Consider the following 23,603-nt stretch of genomic DNA (forward strand, 5'->3'; position numbering starts at 1 on the left):
AAATGTGCTCTGAAAACCAGGAGGAGACTAGGACCAACCTGCCAGCCTATCTGCCAGAGGTGCATGGCTGGTCCAATTAACTTTGCAGCTTCTCCCACTACATTCTTCTCCCTAGCTGCGAATCTGTTTCAGTGGTCCCTCGCCAAAGGGGTATCTGACCTTGTGGAACTAGCTTCGACTAATCCCCACTTATTGTCCCACTAGAGTTTTATGACTTCCATTTCAGCGACTAAGTCCTAACATAGAAATCTTCACCACAGCTTTGACACAAGGCCATCTGATGACAAATCTCCCTCCTCTGAAATTTCACGTAGCCTTGCCAAGCCTTGCCAAGCTTAACTTCACCTTTTCATAACATTTTCTTCCAGAAGGTAAGCTCTGACCGGGTCCAATCCATTTCTTGTATCCAAACCATGCTCTTTCCCTTTCGGCCATATTTTTTTGACTTTGAACCGGTTTCCCGTAACTAGGCCTGGGCGGAGGTCACTGAGTTTCGCTACATGGAATTCCTCAAAGCGCACCCAAAACTCTGCTCTACTTCAAGGAGTTTCACTCACAGGCGGAGCTGCTGTGCACACTACTGCACATTTGCAGTTTCTGTTTAAGAACCAATTGCTCTCCTGCCGCCTTCATTACTGTCAGTAGAAACCATGCAATAAAGCTCATGACAGGTGATGCCCTTTCACTCTAGCACCCCCATTACAAACCAGGACCGAAAACTGTTAGAAAACAGCTACCCAGCCAAAGCTTTGTGGACATTTGGCACTGAGAGAGGGGTCTGCTTCCTGTCAGCGCGTGCATTGAGTGCCACATATCCCCTTAATACTAAGATTAATGCTGTGAAAACCAATATGAAATCTCATGCTGGAAACCAGTCACCCGCAGCAATTACATTCATTCATTTAGCTACATTTTTACAAGCCGAGCAAGAGACCAAATAAGTTATAAACACAGAAGTGAGGATTTAAAATGCTGATCCATCCACTCCGAAAACAATCAAGCCATCATCTTTCTTCAGGCAAGCCATTCACCATCCTGGACTTCAAGGGAGGCTGGGAATCTAATGCTATTGCATACAAATTCACCTACATGAAATTAGTGATTACTGCTTTGTAACCCAGGGGAGCTGCACAACCCAGCATTAGAGTGAGAAAGGTTGCCAGTGGCAGGGCATCTTGTTCACAAGAGACATTTTACACAATTATAGAGCTTTATCACAGCAGAGCAGCCTCTCAGTGCTACATGTTCCACAATTCTGTCATATAGTGTTCTTGAGATATTCAGCAACACTGCATGGTATTTTAAAAGGGCACAAGATATTTGTTCCAGACCATCCTCAGCCCTGCGCTGTCCCAAGCCATGGTTCAGTTCCTGTGCCGTGCCTTCAACCGAAGAGAGTGTTGTTGAACTTACACTAAGCTCCCTGAGAGGCTGCAGGCCCAAGGCACATAAAAGGCGCGAGGCACAACGCACAGCGTACGACTAGTGCAACCAGTGAATGAGAAGAGGGCCTGGCTGCAGCCCGGCATGAGAGACGCTAATCGCATACCTCAGGCATGAAAAAGAAAATGAAAGAGAGACAGCCCCACACATAGCATCTCTCACAGGGTAGTTATTGAAGGTAGGTGTAGTGGTACTGGTAAATTCCGCTATGCAGCAGATTATGGAGTTTTTTTGCCAAACTCCATGCTCCAAGTGGGGCATGGAGTTGCTCGTGGGGGCTTCTGCTGAGCGCCAGCCTTGATCGGCAGAACAAGCGTGGATCCGATGCCAGATGGCCACGAGGGACTAGAGTGGCTGAGGCGTCCCATCACACCGACAACAAGATGGTGGAGCGGGGCTGAACTTGTGGGCGGGATCGCAGTGTCCCGGTTGAGGTGAGCCACCGTCCAGCGCACCTGGCACGTCGCCTCTAGCTGCTGGCCTTGCTTTTCTGGATGCCAGTCCTGGCGTTGTGGTGATTCACTACTGTGGTGGCGCGGCGCGCCGGCCTCTGGCTGCCTACCTTAGCAGTGTTCCCCCCTTGTTCAGCACCCTCGGAGTGGAGCGTTAGTGTCCCTGCTCTTCGCTCCCCCATACTAAGGAGGAGCTCCCCTGAACTACGGAGGAGCGCCACACAGCGCGAGTGGAGTCACCATCAGACGACTACAGGGGATCAAAGCTCCTGAGCACCTGGGCATATCTTTGTAGTGGGGGCAAGATGGCGGCGCGGGGCTGAATTTTGCAGACGGAGCTACAGTGCCCTCATTAGAGGTGAGCTGCCCAATAGTGCACGCTGTCTGCCGACCCTAAATATTGGCTCTGCATTCCCGGACCCTCCAACCCTGGCTTGTCACCACTGTAGCCCACTGCTGTGACTCTTGTGTCCTTGGCTGCCGACCTTGGCAGTATCGCCCTTTCCCTGCGCCTCAGGAGTGAAGCACCCAGCGCTGCTGCCCCCCTCCGCCTTATTGAATAGAAGTGCCACGTGGCGCACCTGACGCATTGGACATGCCTGAGCCACTAGGCCCTTCAATTTGTTCACTCTATTTTGTGTCGCCGGCCTTAATAGCGTAGCCTGTCAACATTGCTCTGAGGCCGATAGTCATCTCCAGAGAGCGTGCCGTGCCAACGCTAACATACAAGGCTCCCTTGTCTCCTCAGAAGCCGGTGCTGACCTCATTGACGGAGAGGGCCAACCACCGAATAACTCATCGGCCTGTTCTGTTGTGAGCATTGACGATCGCTTGATGCTGCTCCATCTGTGCCCCTTGCCACGTGTTATCCCAGGCACATCCCCTCCAAGACAGTCTGGTAGTGCAAGTGATAACTAATGGCTGCAGCTAGGTCCCGGAGAGATAGATTGGTTAAGTACTTGCTGCTGAAAGCGGGAACTAGTGGTACAGAGACAATGTCCAAGGCTGGAGGAGCCGGCGAGTGGAGGGGGATGGCTGAGCCCGACCGACCTGGAATCACTCTTTGCGGATCTTACCAGGGAGTGTTATACTATGGAGAGGGACCTTAAAGCCGAGATATGCGAGATACGCGAGATGCAAAAGAACCTCGATTCCGTGGGAGAATGGGTGGACGATCTAGAAAACCAAGCTGCAGTGAGGGACCACGAGGTTTCTCGGCTCCAGCAGGAAGTTCTCAAGCTAAGAGAACAAAACTTAGACCTTCAGTCCCAAATGGAGGACTTGGTGAACCGCTTCCGCCGCAACAACATATGGATTCGGGCGGTGCCTCAGGGGGCGGAGGAGCAGGACATTGAGGCCTTTGTCGTGGCTCTGTTTTGCCACATATTGGGAGATTCCCCAGACCAGGAGATTCGGCTCAACCAGACGCAGAGAGTGGGCCTTAAAAGATCACCTAAGGCCCCTCCTCCTGATATCCTGACCTGCATCCAAGATTTTAAGCTTAAAGAGCGCATCTTGAGCGAGGAACAGTCTCACCATCCCATCAAATTTCGCTCCTGCAAACCTCTTCTCTTCCAGGACTTGGCTGCTTTTACCCTACAGAAGCGATGTGACTTCTGCCATGTTACCGCATTTCTCCGCTCCAAAGACATTGCTTACTTCTGGGGACATCTGTTCAGACTTATCTTCAAATGGGAGGGCAAACTTCACCAAACAGGCTCTCTGGAGGAGGCTGCATCACTCCTACGACTACCAGAGGTTGACCACGCGGGTCCAGTGTAGGCTTCTACTTCTCCCCGCTGTGATGACAGCACCCGTTGGCAGAAGGTTGGCAATTCATCGATGAGCCCTCGTCTGGATCCAGAGATGATGGCCAAAGAGCGCTCAGCCGTCCTCCAGTCGCTGTCCGAGGGCTCCAACTCAGCGGACTGATCCTTTCTTTTCTGAGTTGCCGATCTCATTGCCCTGTATGGTCACAACCGTCGGTATGGTTGGGGTCTAGGGTGAGGGGGGCGGCGGGGCTCCTGCTACCCATCTCACGTTTCACCGCAAGCGGATAGCCTGGGACATTAGTGAACTATTTACATGACTGACTTTTTCTTCATGTTCGTTCATGGGGGTTGTTTTTTCCTTTTTTGTTGGGTTGCCTCCTCCTCCTCCAAGGCTCATTCACGGTTGTACCCCACTTTCACTACGCCTCCCACATATACTGGAGTGGTGTTGTTACCTACTGTGTTTTTGAGTCCCCATATCCAGGTTCCCTGACGTTTATGTGGTGTCCCTTAATATGAAAGGGGTAAATAATCTGATTAAACGCCAGCCCCTTCTGTCCTACCTGGAAAGCTCAGACGCACACATTTGCCTGCTCCAGGAGACACACCTGCTCCCTGCTGATACCCACCGGCTACGATCTAAGGTATTCCCCCACCAGATGTTCTCGGCAGCCACTTCCAAAACTGCTGGTGTGGCTATCCTGGTCTCCACTAAGTTTCCGGGCAGTGTGGGTAGCAAAGAAGCTGAAATTAGGGGGAGACTACTGGCGTACACTTTTACCCTAGATGCACACACGTTCTCAGTAGCCTCGGTTCCCAATAGTGGGCAGGAGGGATTCATCAAGACAACAATCCAGGAGCTCACAAATCTACCAGACACAATGGTTCTGTTGGGAGGGGAATTCAATATAGATCTAGATGACAGCATGGATCACTCTGGGCAAAGATGGGGCCAGACTGGGACTCTATCCAATGCAAGTAAACGGTTGCTGGCGGAAGCTGGGCTCACTGACATCTGGAGACTTCGGCACCCCACCACTAGGGCCTACACATTTCATTCCCATCCACATAAAACATTAAACAGAATTGACTATATTTTTACTTCTGAATCCCTAACATAAAAGGTCCGGGACGTGGAGATCCTTCCTTGTCCGTTGTCGGATCACTCTGCCCTGCTGCTCTCTCTGACCATGCCCCCACGTTGTCCAACTTGCCGCTTCTGGCGACTTCGGGAGACTATGTTGCAGCGTCCCTCAGTGGTACGGCAGATTGAGGAGAACATGGCCGATTACCTAGCATGAAATGACACACCGGACATTTTTTTGATGACCCTATGGGAAGCGTTGAAGGCGGTTATCTGAGGGGTCTTCATTAGTATTTCAGCAGCTGACAACAGGGATAGGCGGGAGAAAAGGGAACGTCTGATGAGTGAGGTCACTGAGTTAGAGTGTATTCACCAGCAAAAGGGTGCGCCCAGGATTTGGAAACAACTAAAGGTGGCTCGGGCACGGCTAGCCAGGTTGGGCGTTGATTGAGCTGAGTATGCGGCTCTCCGCCTTAAGCATGCCTTTTACATAGGCGGTGATCGTTGTGGGCAGCATCTCGCAAACCGACTTCGCGCGCAAAGACATGCTTATAGAGTTACCACAGTACAAGACCCTAGAGGGGGTAAGTGTAGCGAAGATACCACGATCGTAGAGGCCTTCCGGCAAATCTACGAAACACTGTATTCAGCTCAAGTGCTGCCTGAGTCCGAACCAGCCCAATACCTCCATGATGTAGCTACACCTACATTGCTACCTTCCCAGGCAGCCTACCTAGAAGCCCCCATCCATTTGAAAGAGGTTATTTGGGCGATTTCTCACCTGAAACTTAATAAATCGCCAGGCCCGATGGGTTTACCTCCGGTTTTTATAAAAAGTTCTGTTGGATATTAGCTTCACTTCTCACTCGCGTTTTTAACTCTGTTGGATCGTCCCCGGCCTCTTCCCTCAAATCATCTATGTTGGAGGCCTTAATAACTGTGATTCCCAAACCAGGGAAAGATGCCCGGCTGTGCGGCTCTTACCGACCTATATCCCTCCTCAATGTGGACCTAAAGACTTTTACCCGCATTTGGGCGGCCCTGACTCTCTCGCCACCTTCCCGGTCTGATAGATCCGGATCAATCGGGCTTTATTCCAGGGCGACAATTCTTCGATAATACCAAACAACTCCTCCATTTGATGGACGCTTTCCGGCTGACCGCATGATTCTATCAGTCGATGCCGAAAAGGCGTTCGACAGGGTCCACTGGCCATATCTTCGAGCTACGCTAGCTCACTTTGGCTTACCAGACCGCTTCATAGATTTGGTCTTTCAGGGCTATTCACATCCCACAGCCACAGTGCGGGTGAACGGCCTGGCACCAGCAGCCTTTTCTATTTGCAGGGGAACGAGACAGTGGTGCCCGCTCTCGTCGCTCCTCTTCGCCCTCTATATGGAGCCTCTAGCTCAAAGGGTTCTCGATGATCCATCTATTAAGGGTGCGCGCTTCGGGAGCCCGGAGCATAAGCTCTGTCTGTATGCAGATGACGTGGTAGCGACCCTAGAACAGGCGCTGGAGTCCTTTCCGGCCTTTTTGAATGAATTAGCTCGTTTTGCGCTAGCCTCGGGCTTTCAGATTAATATGCATAAATCGCAAGCCCTTAACTTATCACTGAAACCCGAGACACTAGAACTTCTAAAGCATAATTTCCATATCCAGTGGGTCCATGATGCTATCACTTATCTAGGCCTCTGAGTGATTCCCACCATCTCCATCACCAGACAGGCGAATTACACGAGATTATTGAAACAGGTCAGGGATTCCCTCCGCAGATGGCAACCTCATTCCCTCTCATGGCTGGGATGGATAGCGGCAGTGAAGATGGTGTTGCTGCCACAAATCCTCTACCTTTTCTACACTCTTCCATTGATGCCCCCCCTTGGAGTGCTATGTGCCATGCAGAGGGACATAGAGAATTTTATTTCGCGGGATCAGAGGGCTCGAATGCGTCAAGCTCATACCTACAGGGACCCTGTCGATGGGGGTCTGGGAGTTCCCGATCTTTTAGAATACTGGAGGGCAGCACAATTGCGAGCACTGGTGGAGTGGTCATGCCCCTAATAAGAGAAGCACTGGTTGTTCATGGATAGATTGCTTGCGGGCCGATCTTTGTGGGGAGTTCCTTTCCTACCCGCAGGGGACGGCCTCGAAAGCTGTATCTGTCGGGAATAGCCCGTCCCACAATGTTAGCTTGGGATAAAACTGCGATCACCAGGGGACGTACTACTTTCTTATCTCCCATTACACCCATTGGGCAGAATCTGGACTTCACACCAGGCCTAGACTATGGGGAATTCCACCACTGGACGACAGAGGCTATCCGCTCCATAGGACATTTCTTTGACCTTTCTGGTATATGCCCTTTCAGAGATTTTCATGCTGACCATAGGCTTCCCGAAAGAGAGCATTATCGATATCTACAAATACGACATTGTATTCTGCAGGAGGGAATGTGGGAGGGAGCAGAGAGACGGCTCACGCCGTTTGAGAAATTGTTAATTACAAGGTACGATGATGTACGTTTACCATCAAATCTGTATAAATTTGTCCGCAACACCTCAGACACTGGGAAATCTTCTGGCTAATTATGCTGGGAGGGGGAGTTAGGTAGAGAGCTCTCATTGAAAGAATGGAAGGATATTTACTATAGAGCCCGTCGCACAGCCCTCAATGTTTCCTCCATTGAAACAGCCACTAAGTTGGCCACCTACTGGTATCTCACCCCCGTCAGGCTACATAGGAGTAACCCGGCACATAGCCCTCTGTGCTGGCGAGCCTGTGGTGCACTAGGTACTCCCTCTCATTTGCTTTGGTACTGTCGCAAATTGGGGACATACTGGCAACAAATTCGAGATGAGGTTGACTCCCACTTCGACACCCAGATCCCGAGATTTCCAGCATACCGACTCCTGGGCCCCCCCAATGCCATCACCTTCCTGCTCACTTCTAGGCGAGGCAAACAGATGGCGCTCGCTCTGGGCGCAGCAGTACAAAATATCCTTGCACACTGGGGTTCTACCATAGTCCCTACACAATTGGGCTGGCTCCATTAGCTATGGTCCATCTTGGGGATGGAGAAAATCTCCCTCTCGTTAACCAACCACTGGACTTTTATTCCACGAGCTGTGGGCACCACTCCTCGCCCTCTTGACATCCAAATTTACAGAGCTCACCTGTCCCAAATATCCTAGATTGTTAAGGTTGGCGGATCCTCACCCGGAACCTTTCACCACTGACTCTGCTACCTTGCCGCCTATGGGATCCGATGGTTGGGGCGTGACATTCTCTTTTTCTTTGTTAGATTGTCTTTCCAGGGAGTAGGAGGAGGGTGGGGGAGGGGGTGGGGTAGTTTTCCTTTTTGTTGTTGTTATGTCCTGAAGCAGGCAATAGTGATGTGCTGGGTTCCAACCCAATGACTGCAGAGCATAATGGCTCATTTGTTCTCTTTTTGGATAAAATCAATAAAAGACATCTGCAACAAAAAAGATTGCAAATTCACACTCACAGTATTATTACTACTGGCTATAGGTTTGCAATAAACATATATTAGGCTTCAGTGGACGTCTCAGAATGTTTCTTTTTCTCCACACATCCATAAGTTGACATACCTTGTGTAGTCATGTTCTTAAACCACAACTCAAGTCTAAGAGTAAGGGAGTAAGGATGGTAAAGCAGAAACGATGGTAAAGGAGAAATCTTCAGAAACCAATAAAAAGCAGAAATGTGGACAGAAAACCAGGACTCGGTGCAAGATGTATCAAACAGTTTTACCCATTTTGTGTCCATGGGAAAATGTGTTCGTACATCTAGGCCTAGGTCTCCTCCACAGCAGAACTGCAGAGGGTATGGTTCTAATTTGATGGCAAATGACAATATGTGAAAGTTGGCTCAGCATCAAGACACTGATATCCGTTTATACAATTTTTCCTAGGACTCTGGCAACAGTAGATGCTTAGAAGGGAGGGTTATACAGGCGTTGAGCATGTGTTAGTCTAGGTTCACCTAGGGCCTAATGTGACTACTTAAAAAGCCAGGTCTTTAGCTTCCTCTGGAATTCAAGAAGTGAGGAAGAGGCCCTCATGTGCAGTGGCAGGTCATTCCCTGCTTTGGAGAGATGTAGGAGAAGGCTTGAATGCCTTCTATGGAATGAAGCATGAGCAACAGGGCTTCCGGATAGTGAATAGATTCAAATAAAGTCACCTGATACACACATAAAATCATGTGACAGACTTATAGAGTAGAAATACTGATAGAGGGTAACATGTTGAGTGAAATAAAAGCAATATTCTGATGACATTTAAGAGATGTCATTGACATCAGCCTAGATAAGGAATAAGGACAATCGGCCGCCACCCACTAAAAGAGTTTTACTGTCTGAGGATGTTAGGACAAAGATGTATGTGACTGGGTTTTAAAGGAAGCTCAGGCATTGTACAGAACTCAAACAGGGTGGGATAAAGATTTTGTGTCACATGTGGCTACTTAGTAGTTATCCACATGTATGGGCTCAGGATACATTGACACCAGATGCAAATCACAATATAAATGCTACCCAGATGAATTACATCATCAGTGTGTAATACTGCCACTTTTTAATGTGATACAAGCAGACAATTTAGAGTTGTACTGGTTTAAAGTTTAACTTGCACATATGTGATGCTTCACTTTATCGGACTGATAACGAACTTATGAAAAATACAAAATCACTTTGGACACTTTGCTAATGGTTTCTTTAGCCAAAACATAGGAATCACATTTTTTACCACCTTTATATTTGATGGTATTCACTAAGGTAACACAAGACTCCAAGAGGGCTATAAAATATGCATGGTATTTACACAAAACATAATAGAGACCTTACAAAAGTACTGTGAAATGTTGTTGTACATCAATAACATAAACACCACTGGCAATGATTTAAATAAGCACCTAAATAGCTTGGACAAAATAATAACTATCCCAAGCCAACATGGTCATTAAGTAACATTTTGCTAATTAAAAATTGCATATTTCAATCTGATCTTTTTAGAATATGTGTTATACAATAAAGGCAAAAGAGTGGTGCCAGTAATTAGAGGTGGCTTAGGCTACCCTTATGTTGTTTACAATTAGAGACATAAACCTCCTATAGTGTACAAATAGCATTGTACTCAGCTGCAGGGAAACGATTCACTGTGACTGAAACATTTCTGACAGGTGTGAATATTACCATTTTGAAGCAGCATCCTCTATTGCATGGAATACAGATTGGATTATCATAGTTTCCCCTGTACCTACATTATAGGCAACTACTAAAGCAATCATCCCTCTCCTGTGCGGGTGTAGTGAGCTTCAATAAAACATTCTAGTAATCTAAAATATGAGTATGAGCCCACATTTAGAACCTAGAAATCCCTACAATTTCAAAAGGTGTCCTATAAATTCCACATAAGGTTCCCATATCTCAGTATAAGAGCATGTTGTACACAGACAGCTCTGCACAACCTGTTGTCGGCAATGAAGAGAAATACTCTGCAGCTTGCGTTGCAGTGGGGGAATTTTTAAAGATGAAGACTTTGAGGAGCTATGAAGTCACACTAAAACATTAGGTGATTATACTGTACAAATAGCTGATATTCATGGCCTCCTCTTAGCCCTTCAGAAGTCTGATCTGTTCCCACAGTCATTGTGTAAGAATCTGCATTCTGTGTACAGTGTTACATTATAGACCCAGCCCTTTGACAATTTAACAGATTTCAATATTTAAAATGTAGATTAATAAAAGATGTACATTAAGTTAATTCCAAAGGGAATCATACAAAAAAGAAGTCAAACTGCTTTTGATGAACAAACCTCTATCCTAGAACACACTGACTCATTTATCAGGATACTTATTTGACATTGTGACTTCAACGAGGGTTATTCACTCGCCATCTATGTCCTGGTTTGTTACTCACTGACCATTTCCCAATTTGTAATGGGTATTGTCAGTGTTTGTGTTTCTTGCGTGTCCTGTTGTTTCTTGCCTAATCATTTGCAAAGTGCTCTGATACCCTTATAAGGTCAAGCGCACGCTATATAAAACTTCATAAATAAATAAATAAAATGGTTTGGGTGACGTGGCTGTGAGAGTTGTTGCTCTGACTCAATCTCAAAGAAAGATCAATGCTGGAATTAGGGTGGCAGTCCAGGCAACATTGAAAGGACAAAGACAACTAGAGGTTTTGCTTTCTAATATTTATATATCCTCACTAAAATATGTTTGTATACAAATAGGGGATAGACTTAGTGGCACAGCTAAGTTAGATCTTACCAACCCTGACTCTTAGACGTCTATGCTGAATTGCTAAAGAAACAGCTGCTTCCTCCTACCCTCGAGAAGCAGTCATTATCATGCTCTCCAAACCGGGCAAGGACCCACTACTGTGTGGCTCGTATCGGCCTCTGTCGCTATTAAACTTAGACTACATAATCCTTTGTAAGGCATTGGCATGCCGCCTCTCACTGCTTACGGAGTCTATAATATCCCCTGTTCAATCAGGTTTTGTCCCGCACCGGTCAACCGCTTCCAACCTCCGCACCCTCTTTAACACTTTGCACAGAATAACCCCTGAGGTCCCTGCAGCAGCAATCCTGCTAGACACTGAAAAAGCCTTTGATTCCCTGGAATGGCCCTTTTTTCCATAATCCAGCGCATGGGGATGCCACAGGGATTTATTGCCACCACAGCCCTGCTATACACACAACCTACTGCTAGGCTCCGGCTTAATGGTACTCTGTCAGCTCCCTTTCCCTTGTCACGCGGCACGAGGCAAGGATGTCCGTTTTCCCCTTTATTATTTATTTTAGGAATGGACCTATTGATTAGGCATTTTCAGGAAAAACACTTACATAGAGGGTTACAATTCAACACGGGCCCGCTACTGGTTTCCTTATATGCAGATGACACAATCCTTTATGTCCGAGACCCCCAAGCCAACCTTGATCCACTTTTCAGAGAAATCCTCTGTTTTGTCACCTTCTTTGGACTGGGGATCAACTGGTGTAAATCAGTTATCTTCCCCCTAACGGCTGGAACGGCCCACTGGGTTCCGGAATTCCCATTGGACTGGTGCACTAACTCATTAAAATATCTGGGTATTCACTTCCATCTAGATACAGACCAGATCATACGACGTAACTACGTAGTGGCGGTATCCAAACTAGAGGCGCAAATAGACTCCTGGGTCAAATTTCCACTATCCATGGCGGGGCAAGTAGCTCTTAAAAAAATGAATGTACTCCCAAAGTTTTTATATTTATTTCACAACATACAAATCCCACTCACGAATAAAGTCTTCAACACTCTGAGGTTACACTTAACCTGGCTAGTGTGGGGCAACAAGACACCCAGGGTGAGATGGCAGGTAATGACCCTCCCCTGTGATCGGGGAGGATATGGGGTACCTGATCTACAATTGTACTATCTGGCAGTGCAATGTAGTTTTGCACAGACATGGTACCACCCGGATGCCAGGATTACATACCTGCGCCCGGAGTCTGACTTTGCTTTACCTAACACCCTGGCCACCGTTTTGCCCTCAGGTATCCTTAGGGACCCCAAAGATATACAACCAGTCTCCCCTACCAGTTGGCCATGGGCTAAGCTGAGTCGTAATACTCATACCCAGACGCTGTACTCCTCATCCCTCCCACTTAAAATGCCAAACTGCTACCTAAAACAGACAAAAAGCTGGTGCAGAGGACGTGCACTAAATTTGACATTACCGATATGGGGGATTTATTTCCTGATGGCCACGTTTTTTACCCAGATGATGTATCCATATTCTCTGATGCCATATTTATGTACAGATTTGTATTGGCTCGATGGCACTCTGCTCTGCGGGCTCAGTTCCCCAACTACCCCCTAGAACCTCCCTCATCCCCCCCCTTACAATGGTGATATGCAGCAGCACAGGGATCCACCTTCTATTACACTTGTATAAGGAATGTAACGGCCTGGTCCCATTGGATGACGACAGAATACGTAACGCTTGGGAGACAGACTTGGGCAATCCAATCACTGATGAGCAGCGGACGGCCTGCTACAAGGTTACTAAATCGGTGTCTCCAAATAGTAGACACAAATTGATCCACTTTAAATTCCTACGTAGAATCTATGTTACACCAGCCCAAGCGCACAAGATAGATCCCACCAGACCACATTGCTGCCCGAGATGCCAGGCCACTCAAGCTGACTTTGCCCACCTTGCATGGACGTGCCCACACATCCACACTTTTTGGGTTGAGGTACACACAATTTTAAGCAAAATGATACAGGTTCAGGTGGAGCCCCTGCCCGAGATTGCCCTCCTAGGATATGTAATCCAGCTACCCCCTAATACTTGCAGATTTGTTGCCATCGCACTACTCCTGGCTAAAAGAGAAGTCGCAATCTACTGGGGCGGGAAAAGGGCCCCAACGACGTATGGATGGATCCAAAGCTTAGCAACATGCTCTATGGGGAGCGACCTATATGCTAGTACCATCCCGCTTTCCTCCAGGCCTAAAGACATTTGGGGTCCCTTCCGATCTTTCCTTTCACTACAGCAGCAAGTCCCTTTCACGCAACAGGAGCAGGGTATAGTACTGACTGGGGTGGGCTAAGAGGGATTAAATATACCCATCATTGATCCTTGACATATTCGACCCCCCTGCAGTGAGTAAGCCTTTTGTTTTTACTGTATATATGTCTTGAGGGGAGTATAGGGAGGGTATTAATGGACCGGTCCACCGGGATGACACTTGTTAGGGTCCTGGTATGTATTAAATACATTATTGCAAACAATTGATTAACCTACTGTGCCTCAAGGAAAATGTCATAACTACTTTGCTGAGATTGTACCATATGTATTGTATGATTGAACTCTGTGCATTGCTTTGTTTTCATAAATGCCAAATAAAGTTTAAAAAGTTAGATCTTACCAAAGTAGCTAATGAAGGGTTAGCTACTGCTCATGTTGGCATCAGCATATAACAGATGAATGCTATACCTGCTGCTTATGTTGGCATCAGAATATATCATATGAATGCAGTAGCAATAATATTGGTGGAACTTATTGCCATAAGTGCTTAAAATACATGCAACAATATAATTTTAGCAACAAAGGAATCCCTTTTCTGCTGTAAAATGAGTAGTAGTATGATAAATGCTTCAATGTCATGTCCCTCAATCTAAATGGCCCATTGCCGAGTGTCAATAAGCATAAATATGTATTTGTTGTATTCGATTTGCGCTCTAGATTTCTGTGGGTTTGAACACAAAAGACTGCCCATGCTCAAGCAGTCATAAGAGACTTGCAGTGCCTAATAGCAATGGGCTCAGTTCATATTTCTCATTCAGAAAATGGTCTGGGCTTTTCTACTAAGTCACATGCTAATGCTATACCTGCTCTGGTAGTACTTGTAATAATCTTGCATCGGGTCTAGCTCACAGGGAATCATAGAGCGAGCCAATGACCTACTTAAGGAAGCCTTCACTGTTAGACTAAGTAATATAGGAGAGCTGCAGTAGCATAACCTATCCAAGTCTCCGCGAATAAGCTGCTTGTACAGAATTGCTGCTCCCTATACAGAATACAATAGTTCCCACATAAATACCCTTCATAGAGCTTGCTGTAAGAGAATGATTCGCCTGATTACATCTCTGTTTCAGAGCATCAAGAACCACAGAAGGAAACTAGCAAACAAGAAGGGGAAAACTGCTGTCGATGTGTAGCTCCCAAAAGTGGGAGCACTAGTACAGGAATGTATTCTTGACAAACAATTCAACAGAGCACTTGTGCCAGTTGTGGGGGTGGAATGCATTTGTACTGTAATTCAGCCCCCACTGCCTGGTTGAAATATAAATATCATTGTGTTGAGCGATCACCTAAAGGAGTATGAACTGGCTGATTTGGTCCATCAGCCCGGGGCTATTGCCTCCAATGTGTCTCCAAATAAGACCGGTGCGTCCTCTTCCTATTCTGGTGTTACAGCAAGAAGAAATCACTAAGCCGAAATCATTGGTGCCATTCCAGGGACTTCTGAGTTTCTAGCTTTACTGCCATCCTTGAGTACTGAGCCAGATCTAGAGCAAGCAACATCCTCAACAAGTGAAGCTGCTGCAATATCAATCACCATTGTAATTACACCTCCAGCACTGCTATTAAACTGATCTACATCCATTTTGGATACTGCACCTTTGCAAGAAATGGAATTACCAGGAAATGAGCAGGAGCTGATTTTCTTCCACCTCTTTGGGAAATGGTGCATGGGCACTAATTTCCAGAAAATTCTTTATAATTTCATAAGAGCTACATCCACATATTTCCAAACATTAAAAAAAGGTTATCACGGTGTCAACATCCATGAATATCAATTCTCCGATGTGATTTTCACCATTCTATTCTGAGCTTTTGAAATAATTAATTGCATATAATTTGAATGCCAAATAATCCCCTTGTGTGCATCTATATTTTGCATATAGCGAAGCTCTCAAACTTAACTACAGAGTTACTCTTTATCGGGATACATACTAATGTGTGCCCTAACACAATTGGATTAGACATTTCGAAATGCCTAAATCCGACAAAGTACTTTGGCCTCTCATGAAAGAGACCACCATTTTACTGCCATATAATCTCACTGCAGAGCAGCAAACTATCTCTAAAAAAGAGAAACCCTACAGTCTTCTAATGATTCATCTGGTGCTGCAAGATCTGCTGTTCTTTCTGTGCTCCTTGAGCCAGGTTTGATTCTGTGATCACACAGACCTCAGTCTGGGGTGACAATTCACCTGGGCTCAGCACCAATGAGCCTCAAGTATCTCCACTGCCTTAAGTCTTACTAGCTTCTCTCATATGTTGCCATACCTGGGTTTGAATTCAGGTACTGCTAGAGTTTTAAATGACTATCTTCCTATTAATCAAACTCGTCCGGTAATCTCTCAGTGGAGATGCAAGTGCCTACAGGTATTAAATGCAAATGCCCGTAGAGATCCACATTTGTTGTTACTTCTTTTTAACCATCTTGGCCTCTAATGCTAATGTATACACCATAATGGGCAGAAATATGACATTTATGAAAACATAAACACTGATTATTGGCCTCTTGTTTGCTCTTTGTTGTTTTAATAAAAGTGAGTAGGAAGACTTCTCTATTGCTTGGACTTGCCTAACTTACCTCACAACAGACCTTAAATGTGTTTTGTTTCAAGCTGCCAAAAATGTGGGGGTTCATCTAACCTTGTATCTCCCCAAGATTCTGGAGACTGGAGAGGAGTGGAGACTAATCAATTGAGTGAAAGCGCCCAATCAAGAATACAGTTAGTATCAGAAAGAGTTCTACCACATGGAGAAACATGCAAACACATTATGAAAAGAATGGATACATGATACTATACCTATCAGAAAGATAACCAATCAAAACAGCTCCCACTGTGACCCCGATGAAGAAAAATGTGGCAGAGGCTTGCGTGAGCCATTTTCGCTCGCACACAAGGTCCCACTGAAAGAGAAAGGAGATTATGTTAGAGCTGGAGCTCTCTTCTCCAGTTGATTCTCTCTGAAACTGTTACATACACATTAGATCACTGCAGCATCCTTGCCATGTCTTCAGGCGGAAGAGCAGCCCTTTGGATAGCTTATCTATGGGCAGACAGTTCAGAGTCTCACACACTAAAGCAGGGGAGCCCTGGTACCACACTTCATATACAAAGCCAATCACTAGGACTATTCTTTAGATTCACAAGCACTCCTGTTATTGACAGCGATATCTGCCTGGTGGTATTCTACAGCACCCTTCTCAGTCCGAAACATGATCCTTGAGGACAGTGGGATTCTTTAGTTCCTACAACACAACTAATGCTTATGAGCCTACGTCTAAAGAGGCGAGTGTCTACAGGAGTTTGGTAATTGGGATTCCCAATCCTCACGTCACTCACATATAGGCAGACCTCGTAACTATATTGCTGTCGATCACTATAAATAATCCTCCATCAAAATATACAGGGGCCGATTCACAAAGGTAATCTGAGACAAAAGTCTAACTTTATGACTTTTGGTATTCACAGCGATCATTTACGAGTCGTATCTTTACATCCTCAGTCGGCCGGAATCTCCGTACCCGGGCTGTGGTCTCCGCACCTAATCCAAACTCTTTGGCTCAGACCCTACTCTCCGGCTTGGGCTGTACTCTCCGGTCCGGGCCAGATGAAGTGTAATCATTGGGCCACAATGCAATCTTTACAAAAAAAGAACATTAAGAACCTGCAAAGCATGCGCGTCAACAAGAGAACATGTGTCAGCCACATACTTAAACATAACACATGAGCAGTACAAACAAACTGCCACGTTCTTGACCAAGTGCGGGGAAGGCAGGCAGCACCATTGTAAGGCTGGTGGAAGAGCAGCTGTTCTGCCACCGGCATGTTTGATGTGCCGTAGATCACAGAAGTTGTGGCTTCTACAACTACTGTTAGCTCTGTTAGTGTTGGGGCAGCAAATATTTTACATAGAGGATGTGCTGTTATGCAGCAGCGGCTTCTTCGCAATGGCAAAGGAGTGTTTTCCCACTGCCTGTTTCAGAGGCAGCAAATGTAAGATAAAAGGATGTTCTTGAATAATTTTATTTTAGATTTGCCCGCCCTGAGCCAGAGCTGTAGGGTGGGGCAGGGCCGAGGCATGGAAGGTGGGAGGAGGAGTGCTACGTGCACTCCACTCCCAGAGTGCTCTTGTGTGTTTGGCCTGCCGTCTCAGTCCGACCAAAGTACACATGCAAACTTAGGTTTCCTACAGTCCAGCTGCTCTAAGCAGCCATGCTGGAGATAAGCCACAGACTCCCTGGCCTAAGCGGGAGTTATTTCTAGCCCACTCAGGCCACAATCCCCATGCTGCTCTGCAGCCTGGGGATTGGACACTGGTTTTGTCGCAGGGGATGCTGGGACCAGGCAAGAAGAGGAGAGGTGGTGCGACGAGATACGATGCACAAGGCGGCCGGCGGCCGGCGGCTAAAGGTAAGTTGAAAAAAATATATATATATAGCGCATTTCTAATCCTCCCCAGGCCACCCTTCCTGCATTTCCTCCACCCGGCTCACCAGCCTTTGTTTATGGCGACCGCCACCTCTGTTATGGCTAGAACTGCTAACTTTGGAACAGAGCTTTGAATTCCAGTCTGCATACATTTAGTAATTTTCATTTGGACCATACAAAAGCTTCCGAAAGGACTTCACAATAATCACCGGCTTGCATTTATTAATCGAGTAACTTCTGTTCTGTGACAGTGTCCTGACTACAGGCCTCTGCACTGGGAAGCCAGGTCCAGTGAGTCTGTATTCAACCTGATGGCTCTGGGTGAGACTCTGCCATCACTCTGTAATGTGAGGGCACCCAGAACAGTAAACCAATGGACGGCTGGTCCTATTTGGAAGACTTGGATTATAAATAGCTGAACCCAAACTGCACTTTCCATGTGCAAATCTCCTCCCCTACCAGTAAGACTGGGTGGGGAGAGAGTCAGTTTTCAGCCCTAAGAAAGATCAGTGAAAAATGTTGGCAAGCGGTGTATTTTCAACAAATTATGTCTCTGGGCAAAGTATTCTTTCTCCCCGTGCCCACAGAAAATGAATGCGTCTTTGTTTATTGTAACTGGTGCTCATGTAAAGCGCTCCAATGCCCTTGGGCCAAGTCCACGCTTTATAAAACATGATTCATAAGCAGCAGTGGCCCTTAGGGGACAACGCATGAATGAATGTATTCTACACAGCATTTATTTATTGTAGGGGAAGTGGCTTGGATTTCATCCCCAGCGTGGGTAGCTACTCCCATTATGTGATTGACTCTTATTCAGCTCATGTTTAAAAACTTTATTTATTTATTACTATATTGCCATTTTCTGTTGCCAGTTCATGAAAAAAGCACAAAGCAGCAGCACAGATCACAGCTTGTTTAAACATGTATGGAAATTGAAAGCTGGATAGAAGTGGCTTGGTGCCACTATAATGCCCGAGCTCTTCCTTTCTTCCTTTTTAATGACTTTGTTTGGTATGTGTTTTCCCACTTGAATTTTGTTTGTTCTAAAAAATAAAAAATAATATGAAAAAGATTTCTGTCTATTTGGACAAACCTATATGGATCTCATTGTGCCTCTGTATTGATTTCCTGTCCTATTCTCATTGTGAGGGACCCCAGTTCCTATAAAATACATTAAAATGAGGGAAAAGCTACACACAAAGAGGAAGCATATGGAACCTCCCTCACAAGGGGAGGAGGAGGCACACCCAGCTCCTGTACAACAAGGTTTTATATCCTGAGAAACCATCCTAAAGATGATTTAAAGTGCAGTGGAAATTGTATTTATGGCCACAGAAGGCCCCCCTCCTCTTAAGGTACTCAAGGTATCTACAGCTACTGATGGCAATACTCTGTACCATATTGATGGGAGGATGTCTAAGGGCGTGATGTTCAAGGTTAAGCTTTAAAGCCAACGTAACCTTACCGGAAATATCTGATTCATTTAATTAAGAAGATGTCTTTGGATTCTATCAACATAAAGATCTTGAATCACACCCAGTACATCTATCGATAAAAAGAATAATGACGACAGAATAGACGGATGTGGACCATCATTCTTTCCCAAGTTTTCGGTCTGCAAATACCCCTACAGAAGGTTGCCAAAGACTTTTCATCCACTAATAAAGTCTTTATTGATGGGTCTTTCCTCCCCAAGGGTCATAATCTTGGAAGAAAGAGTCTTCTTGAACAAAGCTACAATAATACTAGTATCAAAAGATCAAAAGTGAACTGGTTGTTTATTCATTACTGGTTCCCTTTTCAGGAAGGTTTAGACCAGTTCTAGATTTAAAGAAGGTCAGTACCTACATTCCTCACCAGGCTTTCAAGAAGACAAATTTGCCGGTCATCATTCCTTTACTGAAGCAAGGAGACTTCATATTATCAATTGACTGGCTAGATGCTCATCTTCAAGTGCAGATGCAAAAATCATCTAAGTCAGTCAGTCAGTCAAATTCACTTCATTCGGTTAATTAAAACCATAAAAGTATACTATAAAAATACATTACAATTTTTCTTACAAACATTTTTAAATAAACATAATCATCACGATTTATTAAAAATGACATAATTAAATTATTAATATACAGAATAAAAAGGTGAACATTTCATACAAGTCCTGACACCAGATGCACATTATTAGCAGCACTTCCTTTCTTCTTAATCCTGACAGCCGCGGTTAAAAAAATAGCTATATTAAAAATTTCCCATATTTTATTCAAAATCATCTAAGAACTTCCGATGATTTTATGTCCAAGAACACCATTACTAGTTTTAGGTCCTCAAGGTTGGTTTGGCAAAGGCATTGAAGATGTTTACAAAACTCTTATTCCCACTAGTAGGTAGTTTTCATTCTTTGAGAATTGCTATCTTTCCTTCCCTAGATGCCTGCTTGATTATGTCTCCTTCTTTTCTAGGGTTTCAGGGGAAGTGATAAGGGTGCCAGCACGGTCAATCCAGATCAATGGAGCCTTGGTCAGTTTGAGGTAGGAAGAGTGATTTTGTCTCACAACAGAATGTTAAAACTGATGTCTCATGAGCAAAGCCTCCTATGCAAACAAAAGGAAACAGCAAGGGAAATACTAACTGTGCAAGTAGACAAGGCGTCCAAAGACTATTTAGTCCAGTGGGCTCATCCTCATATCTACCCATTAGTAAGGCATCTACAGGAGCGCTAGAACAGGGTATCCCAAATGTACGACCAGCTAACCCCAATCTTCCATCAAATTGCAGATTCTCTGAAGTGGTAGCTCAATGCAAAGAACCTATCCAGGAATTATGCTTTTCAGCTATCACTTCCAACAGTAATCACTATGGATGCAAGTGGGACAGGTTGGGGAGCAACAATAGAGGTAGTGAAGTTTCAAAGGAAATAGGATCTTCAATAATTCTTCATGTCTTCAAACTGGAAGGATTTAAAAGTAGTACTATGGGTACTAGTTTGTTTCTAGGGGTCAGGCAGTCAGGCATGCAGTCAGAATCAGAACGGACAGCATGGTGTCCATGGGCCCAATTTTTATTTTGTAAGTCGTGCCATCCTCCGCCAAGGCGAAGGAGTAAGTTTCTCTGTTGCCCTTGTTGAGATCTCAACAGCCAAATGTAAAAATGTGTTTTGGACAGAGGGACATTTCTAGCATTCACATGGAGCTGCTTTCGATGCGCTTCCTGTGATTGAATTGTAACTTTGACGTATGTTTCTGTCAAACATGATGGAGCCGTACAAGACAGCTAAAAAAGTTTGTAACTCCAAAATGCCCCCACACCATGGAAGTTATCTCCGATGGCAAGGTGGGCCTTAATGGACAGATAAAGAGTGACAATACAAAAGAAGGGCTGAGACGAGGGAGGGTGTCTACCATTCAGAAGAATTTCGTATTGTGCTGACGTTGACTGAGTGAAGAGGTGTTGGAGTGCACCTAAGTAATTGGGACAGGCCGCGTTGTTCGTGTTTCCGGGCAGGGGCCTTACATCTGGAAGAAACGGTTTGATGAGTGCATGCGGTAAAGCCTGGATTGCTGAATTTGCATACAATATGGTACCATATTTATCAACAGGGTTGTCACAGGTTTTTTCCACTTGCGGGTTCACCAGTAGTGATGGACAAAAAAAGCTGATGGTGGTATGAGATTTTGCATCAACCACAGGAGTTTAAATCACAGCATAGTTATGGATAGGCTCCAATTCCCCAATATCAATGAAATAACGTTGTTGCTTAATGATGCTAAATTCTTCATGAGCTTAGATTTTCAAATAACCTATCACCAAATAAGGCTGCATCCACAATCCAAAGCTTTGTAACAATGCAATGTGTTTTCCATTCACCAGACTTCCCTTTGACATGGACTTTATCCAGTATTTTTTAACACATGATGAACAACTTATTTAAACACATGCCCAGTGTTTATGTTTTCAGGACAATATTTTACAATTTGAGGCAACTATAGAAAAGCATAACGAACTGCTGGAAAAAGTTTAAGAAATCGTGATATATGCAGGTTTGAGGACTGTTTAAACAAATTTCAGGTTTAGTTAATTTAAATCAAGTATTTAGGTTACGCAATTTCAGGCTAAATATTCCAGCCTAAGGAGGATCTGGTGAAATTAATTAAGTTAACACCATTGTCATAAGGGAAGACCAGTCACTCTCTTACATAGGGTTAATTGGTTATGAATGTTTGATTGACTTTGCAGAAAAAGTAGAATCCTTCATGGAATTATTAAGGAAGGGAAAATGTAAAAGGGGATAAAGACAAGAAAATGATTTTAGGAGAATGAAAAAAAAATTGCAAATGCTGGTAGCTTGGCACCTTTTCATGTGAATGCCTCAAGTGTGTTGATGGTGCACATAGGGTGGGGTTAGTGTACACTTGTAGGTGTGGAAGGGTATGAAGAACCAGTGGCATTTGCTTCATCCGCCCTAAATTGAATGGAACACAGATACTCTAGTAGTGGGAGGGAAGTCCTGGTTGCAACCTTAGGTGTAGAAAATGATGGCACCTATCTGTGCAATACATTTTGACAAAGCAGATTTATAAATGAAAATAAGTTACTTTTTGTGTGTTTAAGTTAGCACAATTGGACCACATTTACTGGACTTGTTGGTCCCTTTGCTTTTACAGCTGAAGAAATGTGGCTTTTAAAAGTTACACTACATGCATAATTTCGCCCTTTTCCTTATTTCTGTTTTGAAAAAAAAAGTCAAAATGGGATCTTCTAGTTGTGTTGCTTACACTGTATCAACTAATGTGCTTTGGAGGAAACCTGACCAAGTAATTCTTGTATGTTTCAAAAATCAAGGCTATTGCTGTCTGCAGCCACAAATATATTGTCTATTCATTTGAAATAGTTAATTGTTAAAATACGCAATGTAATTTCCCTTACATGTAGACTAATAGGGATCATTGTTATTCAGAATGTGGGTGATTCCTAGAGTAATATGTTTTATTTGACACAATTTCTGCAATGTTGATTGGTTTGTGTCATGTAACTTTATCAGTTCAGCCCTATGGGCCCGATTACGATGACGGTGGGACCGCCACCGTCAGGCCATCCGTGACGGTATCACTGCCATCGGACCCTGTAGGGTTGCCTGCCGCATTATGATGGCGGGCGGATGAAGGGATGGTGGAAAGACGGACCACCGCGCATCCAATGGGCTCAAGGAGCCCGTCGGACAGTCGGAGGGACTGCAATCCCTACAATAGTTGTGGTGCCTGCTCAGGCACTGTCGTAGGGACTGCAACGACCCCTTGTGTCGGCCGTTTCATGTCAGTTAACCGGCCACAAAAAGGCAATGGAACTTGACTTTAGGGGGCCGTAGCGGGCCTCCCTTCCCCGGGACCTCCTGCATGGAGTCTGGGGGCACCATCCCCCTTAATATCCCTGCACCATGTGGCAGGCACTGCATGGTGCCTGCCACACGGTACAGGGATGTTCACAAACAGGCCTCTCAGCAGTGAGGCTTCAGCTGCACGAGGGGGTCTAGGTCAAACTCTGATATTGCAGTACTTGGAAGATAAATATTGGTGGCCGGTGTTAGACATAAATATAAAAAATTGTGTGGAGTGCTGTAAAGTTTGTATTGAAAGCAAAAAGAGTTTTAAAGCGGGAGGTGAACCTATGGGAAGTCTCAGTTTTTCAGAAGGAGCTAGGAACAAAGTGTGTTGAGATTTCCTCAGACCTATGGCCTATCTAGAATAATCTTTTTACAGTAGCAGTAGTGGATGTGTTCATGAAATGGATGGAAGTGGTGTTTAGGAGCAATGTGGCAATTGAAAGTA

General features: G+C 45.1%; 1 protein-coding gene across 1 annotated transcript in view; it reads right to left on the minus strand.

Annotated features, from left to right (window-relative positions):
- LOC147706720 (solute carrier family 22 member 7-like) overlaps nt 1-23,603 on the minus strand; it is a 158,314-nt gene that overhangs the window by 118,619 nt on the left and 16,092 nt on the right. Inside the window, exon 2 of the mRNA XM_086925118.1 lies at nt 16,156-16,259. Within this exon, the coding sequence (XP_086781244.1) occupies nt 16,156-16,259 (104 nt within the window). The remainder of the gene's footprint in view (nt 1-16,155; nt 16,260-23,603) is intronic.

The sequence above is a fragment of the Lissotriton vulgaris genome, chromosome 6, assembly GCF_964263255.1.
Source record: "Lissotriton vulgaris chromosome 6, aLisVul1.2, whole genome shotgun sequence".
Lineage (NCBI taxonomy): Eukaryota > Metazoa > Chordata > Amphibia > Caudata > Salamandridae > Lissotriton > Lissotriton vulgaris.